This window comes from Pelobates fuscus, chromosome 3 (assembly GCF_036172605.1).
Source record: "Pelobates fuscus isolate aPelFus1 chromosome 3, aPelFus1.pri, whole genome shotgun sequence".
NCBI lineage: Eukaryota > Metazoa > Chordata > Amphibia > Anura > Pelobatidae > Pelobates > Pelobates fuscus.
The window spans coordinates 369,530,165-369,547,491 of NC_086319.1; the positions used below are offsets into that span (position 1 = coordinate 369,530,165).

The 17,327-nt window shown below is 38.3% G+C and overlaps 1 protein-coding gene across 3 annotated transcripts in view; it reads right to left on the reverse strand.

The window, feature by feature from the left end:
* Positions 1 to 17,327, reverse strand: part of VPS13C (vacuolar protein sorting 13 homolog C) — a 168,624-nt gene that overhangs the window by 130,962 nt on the left and 20,335 nt on the right. For 2 of the 3 annotated variants that reach the window (XM_063449387.1, XM_063449389.1), the window contains exons 4-11: positions 13,154 to 13,249; positions 12,035 to 12,136; positions 11,728 to 11,784; positions 4,069 to 4,131; positions 2,610 to 2,719; positions 1,587 to 1,646; positions 656 to 715; positions 396 to 476 (exon numbers count right to left, since the gene is read on the reverse strand). In XM_063449387.1, coding sequence (XP_063305457.1) covers positions 396 to 476; positions 656 to 715; positions 1,587 to 1,646; positions 2,610 to 2,719; positions 4,069 to 4,131; positions 11,728 to 11,784; positions 12,035 to 12,136; positions 13,154 to 13,249 — 629 coding nt within the window. The remainder of the gene's footprint in view (positions 1 to 395; positions 477 to 655; positions 716 to 1,586; positions 1,647 to 2,609; positions 2,720 to 4,068; positions 4,132 to 11,727; positions 11,785 to 12,034; positions 12,137 to 13,153; positions 13,250 to 17,327) is intronic. The other variant, XM_063449388.1, reaches the window with a different exon arrangement.

The window sequence follows — 17,327 nt, forward strand, 5'->3', positions numbered from 1 at the left end:
GTTACAGGGTCTGAATACAAGAACAGACAACTGGTGATGTACTTCAGTCTTTCTTCAAATGCAGTCACACATTAGGACCGAACATTATCTTTATCTTATCTAAATAAACTGGTTACCCACATATATGTAAAAGCGTAGCCTGGAGTTATGGGATGGGCTTGTCTCCCTTTTTAAGGGCTTCCTCTCACTGCTCCATACCGTTATCTGGTTGCCAATTCTATTTTCCCCTCCCTCCACTCCCCTTATTCACATATTTATTTTTGTTCTACCTTATTACTTCCTGAGTGAACACACATGTCTTGGACTTGCCACCGGCTATTGATACGGCCTTAAGTGTCACAACCACAAATTAATACACACACAATTACTCAATTAGTAAATTTAAAGGTGCTTACCAGAATTTGTTCTCTGGACTGGTGGTAAAACATGGCGCTGTGCACATTCCAGTAGGTGCTAAAACTATCTAAACAAACCAGCTTGAATGGGTAAAAAAAAAAAAAACATAAGTAGAAGTCAATGACAGTTTGTAAAACGAAAATGTACTTCATTAATTACATTTTTTATTCTTCCATTATTCTTAGAATTCTATAAAGCAAATTAATACACACACATGAAAGACAGGGCCACAAGATCAAACAACGCGATATCCATTTACCTTGTATATTATTTTAGTTGCTTCATGTAATATGCATGGTGCCCACGATTCATTAGCAGTCTGCCACATGAAAGAGAGGGGGAAAACAAAAAAAACACAAACAGTTTTACTATGTGAAGACACAGACACGGCTAACAGCCCTGATGTGTTTTACTATGACATAAAAAAAAAAAAGTTAGAGTCCAGGGGAATAAATGTCATTAAACAAATTCTTCTAGGACACTACTAAAAATCAGACTTAACTTGTGCATTTTCAACAACTGTAATGCCTGCTCGCTTATGATTGATGAGAAGCCCTATTGACGCTTTGGGAATGTAGTCTGGTTGACATTAGCAGCATGTCTATCTGTATGCAGGACTTAGGAACCATATTTCGATCTGCAGTACGCTTTCAAGAATGAATAGAAGTGTCTCTCAAATATTGAAACTCAAACACTACAGGACAGAAGACTGGCAGAAATTATTGAAACAAATTTTGAGTGGCACTTGTGGCAGTAATGTACTTGTTTGTACAGACACCACACACACAGTTAATACGCAAGCAATAGATGGGCACATGATAGGGGCGTAATTTGATGAGCAAGAAGTAGTGGTGAAAGCGGGAAGCAGTTCCTATAAGACTTAAGATAAGAAGTGAAACCATTCTAAAACGGTCTGACCAATTTACTATGGGGGGGGGGGGGGGGGGGTGGGATGTCAGGGCAATCCAAGCACCATAACCACTACAGCACACTGCAATGATTATGGTGCTTTGCCAACCATAAGGTATGGTAGAAATCCCTCAAAAACAATAGAAGTATGACATGCATTAACTATTGCTGTATTTCTGATCATACAAAGTAGAATGATTGATAGAATGATGATAGTGATTGGCATTTTGTTATGTTGCATAGCCTGTTCTATATTAGTAGATAGAGTGAAGGGATATTACCTGTAGGCTTAGCTCACCGAGGGTAACTCCCACTGACAATGGAATAGAGGCATCTGTAATCTGTGAATACAAACCAATGTTATTATAGAGATGCTCACACAGCTGGGAAGAATACTTTTTTTATTGATTGGTACTGCTAACCTGACAACATACATCAGCTTGTAAAGCAACATCTACGGATGTACTATCTGCCTAGCCCGGACGTAGATGTTTGACAACAAAGATTACTTCAGCAGCAATGGATACATGAAGACTGGTTCGCTGGCAAGATGTCCATGTACACAGAGCTAGAATGCGGCTTATTGCACACACCAGACACATGGCAAGGATAGCGCTCTTCTCAACAGTTCACAACCGCTATAATTCAACTTCTGGTTTTTAATATCTCCTCAGTAGAAATCAACTTTACAAAGTGCTATTACACAGACACAGAGAGAACAGACGCTGTACAAATGTATTTATTTTTTCCCCAAGAGCCAGGAGGCTTGTGAAGTATATACATTTTCAGCCAGTTCTTGGCTATTTCTACCCAATCTGTATTCGCAGATTACAAAAAGAAGTATGTGTAAGATATTTTGAACCCACTCAGTTTCTGGTCAATGGAAAGCCACGTCTGGCAGGAGTCTGCTGTATAACCCTTTATGCAGCCAATATTTGGGGAGGAGGTGTGCCAGAACACCGCTCTAGGGTGTTACACTACCTACCTCTCTGCTGCCATGTTGAAGCCTGACCTTGGAAATCACAACCTTCATATGCTTACAATGGACATCTCATGTTGGTTTGTAACGGTTTCACTTAATATATATATATTATTGCTCTTAACTCTCTTTCCTTTCCGCTCCTCTCGTACAAATAATCCAAATTATGATAAACCCTTGTGCCTTAGGCATTACTACATTAATCTTTTTTTTTTTTTTTTTTCAATAAAAATAAATAACTTTCAGCTGAAGTACCTCTTAAAACCATACAAGTACCCAACCACTACAAACCCATCATCTCTACCCATAAGTGGTCATAACTCACGTCATCTTCATATCGAACGTGGATGTTTTTAATCTTGACCTGAAGGTTTTTGATGACCTGTGTTGCAAGTTTTTCCAGGAAAGTATCTTTTTTGTCCTCCTTTGGCTTGTCTTTAAAAAAAAAAAAAAAAAATAGAAACATTTTTATACAATGTTATTTTGCTGGGAAGGTCTCTCATTTTTAATCAGACACATACAAAAACACTGCTATAAATATAGGATATTAACTTCCTGAACATACATTGCCCTTTATTAGAAGTCGTTGATTAGATTATGATTTCTAAAGAGTATCGTTTTAAATATACATAATGAGAAGAGGAAAGCACATAAGCTAAAGAATAAAACAAAAAAATAAAAAACCTCACAAAGTAGAATTTAGAGTTTTATTGTCGCAGTCCATTAGTATTCTCAATATACATACTGGTACGTCAGTTCTAAGATTTTGACGGCAAACTACAGTTTATTTTTGGTTATGCAGCATTTTTGCATACCTATCACAATCTCAGTAAAAAGTCATACAGGCAATCGGTATACTGACAAACATTACTATCGGGAAGTTGAGAATGGCTTTTAAAATAACTACATCAGACCACAAATAATTTACTGTAAATTGCTTCAAATGTAGACATCGTGAATCATCTAAAATGCATGGATATTATAAAACGTTCAGGCAAACATATCTGATAATTTGATTAATTTGAAATTGCATTAGTCATCGTTGATAAAACAGCTATTTTAGATCACATGCCTGATTAATAAACTGTGGTTTAAGCAGAACATGCATATATCAAAGTTATCGCTAAAAACCAAGTGTAGGCAGGAAGAAAACATAAAAGTAGAACATAATAAATCTATAGAATACTAAAAAAAACTAACTCAGACATAAGTACGAATTAAATAAAACAAAAAAAGTTAATGAAAAAAACATTTATTTTTTTTACTTAGAAGCATAAGTATTTTAACCAGAATTTGACAGACTTATGGCTGTACAAGAGATGAGATGACATGATCCTCGATCAGCCCTTGCTCCGTAAAAAAAAGCTGGAAGTAGCGCCATGTAGTTGCTGGTTAAACTTATAGTTTGGTTTTTTTTTGTTTGGTTTTTTTTTGTTTGTTTTTTTAAGTGTGAGAATGGGCCTTTAATATAAAAAACAGCTGGTACACAAAAGTAAGTGAAGGTATACAATGTAGAGCAATGGACCCCAAACCAGTTCTCATGGCCTACCAACAATCCAAGATTTATGCATTTCCCCTTTTCTATTCCATGGAGATACTGTCGAAACCTGGACTGTTGGTGGGCCACGGGAACAGATTAGGGAACCACTTTTGTAGATAATATATATGTCCCTTTGATAAACTACATAGCATAAACATGAAGGCATATTTTGGATTATGGAAGGTTTTATCTTGAGATTAAAATTTCAGAAAAACATGCTCTTTCAAGAAAAATATCTACCTACCTTTTCTAGGGTCAAGAACCTTAAAGCGGTTCTTAAAATGTTTATGCTTTTTACGTTTAGATCCTTTATATTGTAGGCATTGGTGTAAAAATGATAAAATAAATGTTAGAACACACAGTTAGACAAGAGGACCGAAATAAAAATAAAAAATACACAAAACAACCTGCAATACGTTATGATATTATCATCCTCCGATGTACATAAAACAAAAAAAAAATAGAAAACACAGGTTATTTCACTTTCCCATTAACACACACACTGCATATCTTATAAAGTAACCTCCATTGTTTGTTCACTTCGTGCCATTTTATCTAAAGATACTTTTTGAAGAAAGCATTTAAGGAATTGTTCGGCAGAATGGAATTGCAATACAGCACTGAAAACATCACATAATATAAATACTTAATAAATCCGCAAACCTATAACAATTAAATGATTCATACTATCAGACAAAACATAAAAAGTATTAATCCCTCTTTTAAATCCATCCTGAAGCTGCTCTGCTTTGCATTTTTTTGGGTGTTGTGCTTTTTTTTTATGTTATTTTTTTTTTCCCATTGTATGTACTGATGTGGGCATTAGGTTTTGATTGACCACTTCTATCACAATAAAATGTTAGGATCTAATAAGATCTACTGAGGAAATGCCAGGCTATGGAATTCTGGAAGTATACAAACAAAAAAGGGGGGCAACCCTCTAAGGGGTCTAGAGTGCGTAAAGAGAACTTAATAGGGCGTAACCCTAGAAATAGAATACATAAAAAACAAAGAAATGGACATAAAATCCAGAGGACAAAGTAAAGTCCCTATATGAATACAATGTAATTAAAACTAAAATGTATCTATATGTTTAAAAAGGAACAGTAATTGAACAAAAAATGGTTTTTTTAAATGGAAACTTAAATACAAAATAAAGGGGAGCTCATAAGCTCTAAGTAAGAAATGGGGTAGAATGGGTTAAGGCAGTGTTTCCCAAACCAGTCCTCAAGGCACGTCAACCAGTCCACGATTTAGGGATTACATAGCAGTGGCTAAGGTGTTTTTAGAAAAAAAAAGAAAAAACACCTTAGACACAACTGGGTCACCCCTAAATCCTGGACTGGTAGGTGTGCCTTGAGGACTGGTTTGGGAAACACTGGGTTAAGGAGCAATGGAGGCTGCTTGTTAAAGGAATGATGAGATAGAGACAATTATGAATCCTAATCATGTATAGGTTACAAGGTGGTTGTGGTGAGTAAAAAAAAATATATATACTCAGAGTTTGAACAATATAATACCTATAAGATAGTGCAGCAAGGAAATATATACAATGTAGCAATTAAATCCTATAACCTAAGGATAGCAGAGGGATAATGTCGCTGAAAAACATATAGCCAAGCCTTCATTGAACTTGCTAAACACTAAAATCGACTCCAAGGTCGCTGTCTGAAAAATAATATTGTAATGATAGCAAAACACTATGTTGGTTGTAAAACAAAGACAAGTATAAAGTAAATCTGTCTGTTTATCAGGTAGTTGTGGTGTGTACAAAAAATATACTCAGAGAGGTTGAACCCAATAGCTTAGTCGCTAAGCAGTATAATACCTATGAAATGATGCCTCAAGGGAACATAAACAATGTTGCAAAAATTCTATAACCAAAAAAAAAAAAACTAAAGGATACGGTCTCTAAAGAGTTTGTAGTTGAGCTTTTATTAAACTTGCTAAATATATAGCCGACTTTAAAGAAATTACGCAAAAAAGGCTAAACATAAAAGGAAGCAAATAATGCTTTAAACAAAAGGCAAACCTTCCATGCTAACTAAACAATTGCCCTAATAATAAACCCCAATTAGGAGAGTTACCCCTCTAGAAATTTCTACCAAAACTTTCACCCGCTAACCATAGTGGTAATAAATATTGTGAGTTTTAAACTCACAGCAAGATTTTTGTTACCACTACGATAGACTGCACCATAGAACAAATGAAACCTATTTGAGGAAGACTGTTGAGTACTATGCGATAGCCTCTTAAAATAAAGGGACCATTCCTTATCCTGCCATTTATAAAAAAAACAATCCAGTAATCTTCCTACTACTGTCTTATCGTCAGAATGTCCATTCTTTTTCTTTTCCCATAAATGTACCTTTATCTCATTCTTTGTAATCAAAGGCCTGTCTTTGAAAGCGGTGTCCTTCAAAAGGAATCGCTGTAAGCGGATCTAGATTTGTTAAAGGACCTCTTGTTCCAACGTTTCGTTTTCTCTTCTGGAAGCGCTTATTTCCCCTTTGCCATTAGATTTAGAAGATCATCCAATCAAAAACAAACAATCTACCTTGTTCAAATGGTATGTCACATAAGGAGTGTTTGGATGCAGAGTTTGCTGACCAACCTCTCAACTCAGACAGCCCTTCTGGCTACTGTAGGAAGAGGCAATTTCAGTTTTTTAAGCTTCTTTTGGGGACCATCTGGCATAGGCTGATTGCAAGATGCACAGGCAAGACTTCTAGACTGACAGAAATTTCTCTTTCTCCACAGGTCTCATATTAAACAGGGGACAACAGGCCTAAAGCAAAAAGTCTTATCTTGTTAGGCTTTTGGGTGTGCTGGAGAGCTGATCAGAGCACACCTATAAGAGTTGAACAGCACCTGGATGACGGATAGCTGTAACAGGGTTTAAATTGTCTCCAATGTCTTCCTGTTTGGATTTGTGCCAAAACGCGGAGATAGCATTGTCAGCTGGAAAATAAAGTGAGTCCTACCTACTCTGCCTAAGGATGGCAGACAACTGGGCCAATTGTGGATTTTTGGAACTTTTCATAGTAAGAAGGGGCTTAAAGTTTTTTGTTTTTTTTATACAGTTTTGCCTGCCTACTCTGCCGCAAGAAATGGCGATATCCCCATTGTTAACGCAGTCTCTAATCTGGAGGGGAATAATTGTTTAATTTCTCCTCTTCTCTCTATGCCAACTGCTATGTGTAAAGGACAAAGCTTAAAACAGTGACTGATCAGGAGCAAATATGGAGGCGCCCAGTTGCAGGACAAAGGTTTGTGGAATTCTACATTTAGTTTTGCACTCAAACACATTATATGAAGAAGATAAACAAACATAATATCAATCCTGGGAAGTCACGATGTCCCTTGAAATCTAAAAATTGGTAAATTAATCCAATTTTAAAAAAAACTGTTCGCTAGAGCACACCTACCAAATTGGTTTAAGCAACAGCTGGAAGAGCAGAGCTGTATCACGAAAAAAAAGTTAGCAAAATGCAATGAGAAAATGAATAAGCAGAATGGGTATGAGTGGACACAAGATAAATGGGGGAGACCAGAAAGCATAAATTGACAGAATAGAGCAGATAACTAGTGTAGGTTATACAAAGTAAGGAGAGACAGGAGAGAGGATAGACAGACAATACTCTCATCAATGTCCAGGATGAATGGTACGGATACTGGTGACGCAGAACGGAAACTAAATGCAGATGGAGAGGCAGTGGGCTATGAGTTCCAGTTACATTTTTGTCAAAATTAGTACAACTTTTTTGGGGGTAGGGGGTTACCCCTATTTTTTTCTCCTTTCTCTCCCTGTTCTATCATCTCTTGTATTTTATCTTCCCCTCTTTTTTCTCTACCTTTTTGCTGTCCTTATTCCCATTACCTTGTACTCCCTACCACTCTTAACTCAAGTTATTAGTTACAAACAAAAATTGGAGTTTAGTGCATTCCCGTTTTTATTGACTAGAATTCGCCTAGATTGGAATTTTATGTACATGTACCTTTTTGGACTCTCATTAATCCGTACTGAGAGATTCCATCTCACAGCTTCTGTTGAACATTTTATTATGTATTTATATTGTATGGCTCCTCTACAAAGTCTAAAATCGAAAAAAGAAAAAAAAAATGCTGAGTGCTCCTCCCACCCTGGACCAACGCGACATGAACACCTGGCCTGTTACATTTAAGGCACCCATTGGTGCGCTGCAAAAGGATATATGCACTTTTGTTTGTTCCTGTTCCTGATTTCACACCAGCCTGTATTAGCCTGACGGGAATTGCCCTTCCTAGAAAATACTTTGTTATTTTCTGCATGGGTACCTGTGTGTACCGACTTTCTCTTTTTGCTATTACCTTAAACAGTGTACGGACTCAATGCATCTTCACCGTTATCGGTACCTGCGTGTGCCAATGTTGAGTCCATAAAGGTCCACAAAATAAAAATGCTATTACAATAATTCTCATAGCCTCTTTGCACCATAACTACATTGAGTTGACACATACAGTGCCCCTTTAATCTAATTGGTACAAATAATCTTCTATACATTACGTCTCCTTGTCATGCTAATTTTTTTTTTATTGAAAAGTCTTTGCTACTTGTTCATTATGAAGTACTCCAAATGTTGGAGGTGCCAGAGCCACTTTAAGACTGTACTTGAGATTTTTACCAGAGCTTGACTCACAAAGTTCAACAAGCTCTGTCGAAATGACCACAGCACTACATTCTTCACGTGATACATAAGCACACAGTAACATTTTACAACAGTTCTAACTGAACTGCTCTGTAGTGCATAAAATACATCACACAGATGTTACATAATTAGACAGCAACAAAGATTGAACAAAAAAAAATATATAAAATCAAATATATTCTGGTAATCCAGAAAGGGATTCCAACCATTTCCTATTGTGTCATAAAACGGGGGAACAACATTATCATAATCCAAAAACAAATAATTATCTTTTTTTTTTTCTGTTACATCAGAATTTGCTTTGTGAAGTCATCTAATTTAGTTTTTTATTTAATTTGGCTCAATTCTCCTGCATTTAGTTGTTAAACTTTTATTCACCAACAACCAAATAGCAACCAAACTGTCGCTACATTTGCTTCAAAATACATAAAACTGTTGCTAAAATAACAGTAGCCTTTGGGGGAAGATATAGATTTGGGGTATCCTTCTAAAGACGAGAGTTGTTTGGGAGGCTTACAGTTTTCGGTTAAATTTCCCCTGTATCTATTGGGGTTATTGGAACAACTGAATGAAGGCAATTCACCCATTTGTTAATTACCAAATCATCTGGGTTATATGGAGATTTCGCTGACTGAACTATAATCAAATGGACCTGCACAAATGTATGAAATGATGAGATGTGTCTCTTGTAATTGGTAAAATGAGTTAAAACGGCCATATTATGACATCTGGAAAATGATTTACACGATTTGGCATTTAAAGTGGCTCTATCACCTCAAACTTACCTTTCTTCTATGGTTTCCTCTTCTGTTCCTCTTTCAGAATCAGTTCTTTTTTACTTAATGTTAATTAATTTAAAACATAAGACAAAGTAAGGACTACTTTAATCAATTTTTCCTAAACTTTGCAATCTTGAAAAAAATGGAGCTTAAGGCAAGCTTTGTTAGCTTAAAGGGAAACTATCCGTTTTCCTGGCACTGCAGGTCCCCTCTCCCTCCCACCTCCCACTCCCCGGTTGCTGAAGGGGTGAAAACCCCTTCAGTGACTTACCAGAGGCAGCGACGATGTCCCACGTCGCTACTTCTTCCTCCGCGCCGCTCCTCCACCTGATTGCGTCTGCCGGTGGGCGAGACTGATTCCGCCCACCAGCCGGAGAGACCTAATGCGCATTAGCGCTCCCCATGGGAAAGCATTGAAAATGCATTTCAATGCTTTCCTATGGGGAAATGAACGACGCAGCGTGAGGACGTCCAGCGACGCTCTAGCACAGGTTTCCTGTGCTAGAAACCAGGAAGTGCCCTCCAGTGGCTGTCTAGTAGACAGCCAATAGAGGTGGAGTTAACCCTGCAAGGTAATTATTGCAGTTTATAAAAAACTGCAATAATTACACTTGCCGGGTTAAGAGTAATGGGAGTTGGCACCCAGACCACTCCAATGGGCAGAAGTGGTCTGGGTGCCTGGAGTGTCCCTTTAACAAAGGAAGTGGAGCTTGTCACAATTGTCACGGGTGGGAAAAAGACAAAGATCAGTGTGACGAACGCTCCTTACCCTGAACATTTGCCCCAAACTCCTGGAGGAGTGTGGAAGCTAGCCTCCTGCCCACCGACTATGGGCCATATAATTTGTGCCAAAACTAATACTTTGCCTTCTATGCCTTCCAAGACATCTCCCTGGTTTATTTTTAGGGTTTCTATATGTGTGGGATGTATGTCTAATAGTTTATGTTTTATGATCTGTAACTGTAGTGCCTGGGGGATAATTAGGTTAAGCAAATGTCTCTTTTGGATATTTTTTTTTTTTTTTTTTAAATCTCTTGAAAGCGAATGATCATTACCATATCAAAGCAAGGCATATGGCAGATGTGAGAGTTGGTTTGTACAGAGCCCAGACTTCCAGGCCACTTATGAGTGACTTTCACACCTTATAGAATAGCTGTTGGAGTCCCAGCTCCAAAGAGAAACTTTGGTTGTAAGTTCGGACCTTCCATGCAATCAATAAACCCCTTTTGAAACTGATGTACTTGAGGCGTTTTAAGATTGTATGCTTTTTTTGTACCTGGGAGATATTGGAGTTTTTACTGTTCCTGACTCAATTATCTCCAGGCAAAGGGGAGGAGTTTGTGTGTAATTGTATGGAGACCCCTTGCTGGGGTTCTGTGTCTAATTTGGCTGTACCATGTCCCATTAAAGATATTCCTGTTGTACCCTTCATCAAGTCTTGGCTGATGTTTGGGTAACCAAGGGCTCTGAACACGGTTTTACTTGAGATTTGGGAGACTTACAACGGATGTACTCAGTCAGAGTATAGGGGATCCGTTACAATCAGAAATTAAGAAAAGAACAGATTCTTAAAGACGAAGAGAGGAGGAAACAATAGGAGATGTTTGAGGTGACAGAGCCACTTTATGGTGTCAACACCATGCATACTACATACTATGTATCTATGTAATATAGAATGCACACTATAACCACTACGAATAGTCAAAAGTATAACTTTATTCCGTAGAAAAGGGTACCCTTGATAAAGGCAGCCAGCTGGTGCCAAAATGTTGGGGGTTTGGTGACTTGTGTCTCTGTCCTAAGGCTGGTTAAATTTTTTTTACTTTGTAGGATTGCATTATTGTGTTTATTTGCCTTTGCTTCTGTCATTGTGTTTGTTTATATTTTTTCTGTATTTTTTCACTGTAGTACTTTTTGTACGGAATAAAGTTAGACTTTTGACTATTCGTAGTGGTTATAGTGTGCATTCTATATTACATAGATATTTGGATATTTGTAACATTTGAGGGAGTGATATACTTTGTCTCTCCATGTGCTTTTGGTTTGTGTACTACATACTATGACCATGAATGCTATGCCTCACCAAACATTCACTTTTTAAAAGATATAGACTAATAGGATTTAAAAATCCACTTTAGGAAGAGAATGTCACATATGCACTGTCCTTATTGTAAAGAACCTATGCTGCAGGCAAAAACTGATTTCTTCATGTCTTGATGGATGAACTTTTGTACTTTGTGTAGCCTGTTCATGAACAGGCCACCACCAGCTCCAGTAAAACATATAGGATGTGCAGAGAATGAAGTGAGAAATCAATACAAACACCAAAACCAACAACACCGACACAAAGGGGACGAAAACCCAAAATAGACACTCAAAACGTACACTCCAAAAAATTTGCACAAACACAATCCACAGGAATTCAGCGATACCCACCAGGTTTAACATTTTTATATACTACATTCTGCAAATTATAGTAGTCTCCAGCAACTCCTACATCCAGTGATCAGCAATGAATAAGAGAAACGTAAGAGATTGGTAAAAAAAAATTAATAAATTTTGAAAAAAAAAAAAATGATAAAAAAAAAAATATATATATATATATATATATATATATATACACACACACCATAACAGCATGTTATGCACTGCTTGGAGTCAAAACTGAGTTTTAGCTACAGCAATCACAGAAAGAGTGGTGTGCTCCACACATCTCAGCTGTACATTAACCTGGTGCGGTTACCTTTTTCAGCAGCTTTCTGAAGAGCATCTTCAATTCGCACCAATTCCCGCTGCTTTGCTTCTTGAAGATGTCGTTCTTCCTTCTCTGCATCATATTTAATGCCTAAAAATAAAATGCATACACTTGTTACCACCAGCGGTTTAGTAGAAGATTTACAAAATGCAAAAGACCATAAATAAGTGGCTTAAGCATGTGTAAGCGCAGTAAAACCATGTCTAATAAACACCACGTAAAATTCTTACTGCCTCGAGGTGTAACAAAGCATTTTAACAGACAATATGAGCAGAAGGGCTATGACACAAAGCTGTAAGAGGTCATAGTACGTCTGATGTTGCTATAATGTATATCTTCTAATCAGGTTACATACAGCTCCGTTTGTGTTCATTATGGAGTGTATAGCTAATGAACTCAGCTGGATGCTCTGAACTCACTTTATTTTACATACACTCCCTAACCTGTGTCAAAATAAGGACACAGAGCGTCCTGCATTATCCTGCTGACAACGAATTTGCACATTTTAGGCAATGTAGGATTTCTTGTTGGCATCAGTTACTATAAATTACTAAATATTAAATTAGCAGTAGCCCAAAGTACTAGTGGGCTAAACACACATAAATATTTGCTAATCATCCCAAACGTTCCCCAACCAATAACCACACACGCCGATTTAAATCCCTCTCTAATTTCCTTGCCCTGTCATGATCTTAGTAGCCCAAGTGTATTCAGTGTGGTTTTCTGGGTTGACTTGGCTCCAACTGTTCTTATCTCTGGAAGCCCCGACCTTGGCTTTGTGTACTTGTTTATTCTACCCTCTCCTATCCTTGACCTGTTTCAGGTTACCCCAATTTTAGGTTAGGACTACATTCCTTACATTAAGTCCAGTTGTTCTAAGGTCTGGTGATACGTACTATATCTATTAGTTGCCGCTACCTTGCATGTTGGGGTTGTTCCTTGAGAAAACTAAGTGAATATACCATTAATATCAGAACAAGAGACACACATTTAAATGACAAACTGCTGAAAGAATCAATATTCAAAAAGGTAAAAACAGTCAGTCAGTCATACACAAACATAGTGGCTTGTGATAGTTTTGGTGTATGGAGAGGTTTATCAACTCACTTGCTCCAGGTACCACCAGAAGATATAAACCCTCAAGAGTTGCAACCACTGCATCGCCATATAAATTCTTCCAAGGAATTTTTAGGGTGAGCTTATCTATAAATGAAAGACAATATGGTTAGTTAGACCTACCCAAAAATGAAAGCATAAAAAAAAAAAAAAAAAAAAACACACATATGCTGGGGACATTTTAACATAAACTAAGAAAACCGGAAAAATACAAGACACAGGTTAGTCAAATATTATAACACTTCTTAACAGCGAGTTGAATTATTAAATATAGGATGGAAAGAAATTGTCTTTGACACTGTGTCCACCAATTAAAAGAAAACAAACATTTATAGCTGTCAAACGGTTTAACAATAAAAGGAAATGACCCAAAATGGAATTATATATGTTCTATCAATACCAAAACAGCAAGCCTAGAAAATAAATGTTATGAGGACAGTGGAAACAAAGATGAGTAGGAATTAACAACCATGCCAGGAAGAGTGATCACCGATTTACATACAGTCCTATATGTAAAGACAACCATTGTGGGCTGCAAATGCGGTCCTTACTCACACCCATATTTTACCATATGTTTATGGTATGGTTTTAAAACGTATAAAGTAACCATTACAGCCCGCTGTTCTGTTTACGTTGCCAGGACAGTTAAAGGAGAAGTTCCCATTTCACTTTAACAACATCTATATTGGAAAACACTGTTAGACAATGAATGGAAAAGGTGCAAATTTGGCTATACAAATGAAGTAGGGAATAAAATCCTTGTCTCCTTTTTTTGCGCATGAAATGTTCAAGTTGAATTAATGGTTTATGGTATGTATACAGTAAATGGCACTTTAGGTTCAACTATTCATTTGAGTAGTTGAGACATTTCTAGAATGGGATGGATAGCATAGAATATTGGTCCTTGATCAGTGTGGTGATATTTCAAACTTCTCCTAAACTCTTACATGTGATCCAGACAAAAATCGCTTTAAGTACAAGCAAAATGGCCACAGAGTCTTTCGATATCCAAAGATTTAAAGGGACAATAAAAATAAAATAATGTTTTTAATAAAAATACAGGAAAAGACTAAAAGAGGAGGGAGATCATAGGAAAGATAAACAATTTGGATGGGCTAGAGAGGAGGTGGGAAGGTTACCTTGAAGGTGGGTGGGAGGGAGAGGGAAGCATTCTTCCCCATACAGGCGCTCTGCCTGCAAGGGGAAGATTTTTACGTCTGCTTCCAACGTGCAGTGTGTGCAGACGATGGACGATCTCTATGCACAGAATTGACGTAAGGCAACCTGGAACAGAGTTCTGGATGGCCAATATCAAGTGTGCTGTGGGTACAACAAGCCCCCAGCACACAATTAAATAACCTTAGATGTGTAGTGTTTCAAGCTGAAACACGGCACATCTAGACTCCTAACACCATAACCCCTTCAAAATCACTGAAGATGTCATGGCGGTTAGATTAATGCTTTAAATCCTTCTTTGACGGAGGTATAAATGTCAATACACTCTGAACAGCCAGGGGTCCTGAAGTAGCACAGTATGGATAAGGGTACAAGACAAAAAAAAAAAAAAAAAGTAGAAACTCTTCCCGTTCTTTTCACAACTTAATAATGCACTGCTAATTCAAGTTGCATATTCTGTAGTAACAGTGCAGCTGTCAGATATGCGTAGGCAATTTTATCAGTAGACAATTGAAATACAACTAGCCAGCTGCACGGTTCTTCAAGGCTGACTATTTTATCAAACGCTGACATCCGAGGAAAAGACCAGATTGAAATTTCAAAGCTTGCACATTAGAGATTCACTGTAACTGATATTTGTCTAATAAAAGGTCACTGATTTTATGCACTTAATACACAGTCCAGATAGAAGAGGATACAACCATGGAAACTGCAGGATATTTTTTTTATTTTTTTTTGGGATGCTCGAGAGGCAAGGACAAAAGACCGCCTTTAATTTTTGCTAAGCCATTTTCACATCCATTAAATCGTGCTGGTTAATTAGGAAGAGGTGTTTGATTAAGAATAGCATTTAATAACTCACCAATCTAACAATGTTCGCAAAACCAAACATATGTGCGTACAACGAACATCTGGATCTTCCTTAATGCTTTTAAAAGGGTACACATGTGGGAGGAAAATTTCACTTGCGTAATTCATTCCAGCGTTTTTTTTTTTGTTTTTTTTCAATAACAGGAATGTTACAATACGTTATTCAGAACATGGTGTATGTAGTCTCATAAGGCGCAATTCAGACATGTTCACAGACAGTAAGGAATGGTCAATGACAGGTGCTTACAGTTAAGTACAGTGGGACAAGATAATCGTAATACATAACTAACATTCTACATGGTATTCTCACAGATGAGGCATATGCCTGTGTCTAAGATGGTGGTTTATAATAAGAAAACGAATTATATGTGTGCAGCGACGCTTCTCCGGTTTCTGCAATAATATTAAGGGCAGGTAGCAATTACCATCATTCTTGAGCTAAGCCTAAATACGCCTAAGTATTAGTTATAAAGGCCCTATGTGTCCGGTTTAATAAAGTAATGTTAATGCTTATACAATCTGATGGTACCAATTAATGCTTTAGTAGGCTAAGTTAGTAAGTGATAGCATATTTTGATTAACCTTCCTAATAAAGCATATTTGCTGGAATCTTATGTCTGCATTTTCGATGTGAAAAAATAAAAAGTAAACCAAGTAAACTAAACTTAAATAAAACATTTAAAATATATCACTGGCAGCCTCTGGTGCATGAGTATCTAGGTGAGAGGTTGCTTTGCAAGAAGAAAAAAAAAAGGTAAGCCTCCCAGGGAGGCAGCTGCATATGTCACAGGAAGTACTGATAATAATAACACACTATGGGCAGAGTTAGCAGTCTGGTTCCGGTTGCTGCATATGTTACTGAGGAAACATTTCATAAACCATCAACTTAAGAAGTAGCCGAAATATCTGCATCTAAACAGCATAGTAAAGCATCATGTATTTCATATTGACCATTTATGCCATACTGTAATTGTTTAAGCTGTGAGAAGACTGTGTTCCCTCACATTTTTACATTGCAATTTACTGCAATACTGAGTTAAGTTAGCTGATCAATGATGGCATAAATCAGGGTGGCATTCTAAATAAAAATTTTATTATAACTCCTGTTCCTGCATATATTTCTAAAAAACTAATAACATTAGTCAACCCCAGAAAGCATAGCCTAAGGATATAATGAAATGTATTAAAGTAAAAAATAAGTAAGTAGAAAATAAATATCCAGACTCTCTGTGGAGTCAGTAAGGGGGTATAAGGATTACGTGTAGGCCCTCGCGTGAGTTTCGGAGTGAATTCATCTCCGGCTCCCTTGGGTCTGGTCGGTGCACGTATCTCCAGGCGTTCTGTCACGCCAAAATTAAAACGGGAAAGGGAATATAAGTCAACGGCTATAATCATGGCTATCATGTCCTTCCCTCCGTGCAAGCGTCCTGTCCCATGTACAGCAGGGGGGGAGGGGCAGTGAGTGAGGTGCACCAAGGCAGGGGGCCCGCCACAGGTACCTCCGCGGGCGGCCCTGGGGCCATCTGCCAGTAGTTCTCCAGGCCATGCCAGGCCTTCTGCCGAGAGTTCCACAGCCCAGCGGGCACTCGGATATTCACCGGCGCACCAGACCCCCCCCCTCCAAAGTCCACGCACCGGTCGTCTCCTGCACCCCCACTGTGTTTCAGAATCTCCAGCCGGGTAAGATGAGGGCCGTCGGTTGTCTCTCCCATCTCCGGACGCTCAGGGTCGGTATCGGCCATCCTCACAGCCACCGGTCCGCCGGAGGCCTCCGCTTCCCGGTACCCCAGGGCTCCCAGCTCTGGGGACAAGTTCCTCCAGGCCCCCCACAAAGCCTAGAGGCGACGGCTCCACGATCTCGGCGTGGCACAGTCCCGGAGCACCAGCCTCTTGCCAGTCGACCTCACGGGTGCCGCGGCGGCAGCATGTCAGGCCCCGCTGCCCACGCGCAGCACCCCCAGAGCCCCCTCCGTCCCTCAGGTGTCAGTGCAGCACGTAGGCTTCAAAGAGTGTTTGTTTCATGCTTAGTGAGGCAGGTAGGCTCATGGTATATGATGGGCCATCAATGTAAAAAAAAAAAAAATTAAACTTGTTAAACTTGATAACAGCAAACAGTAGG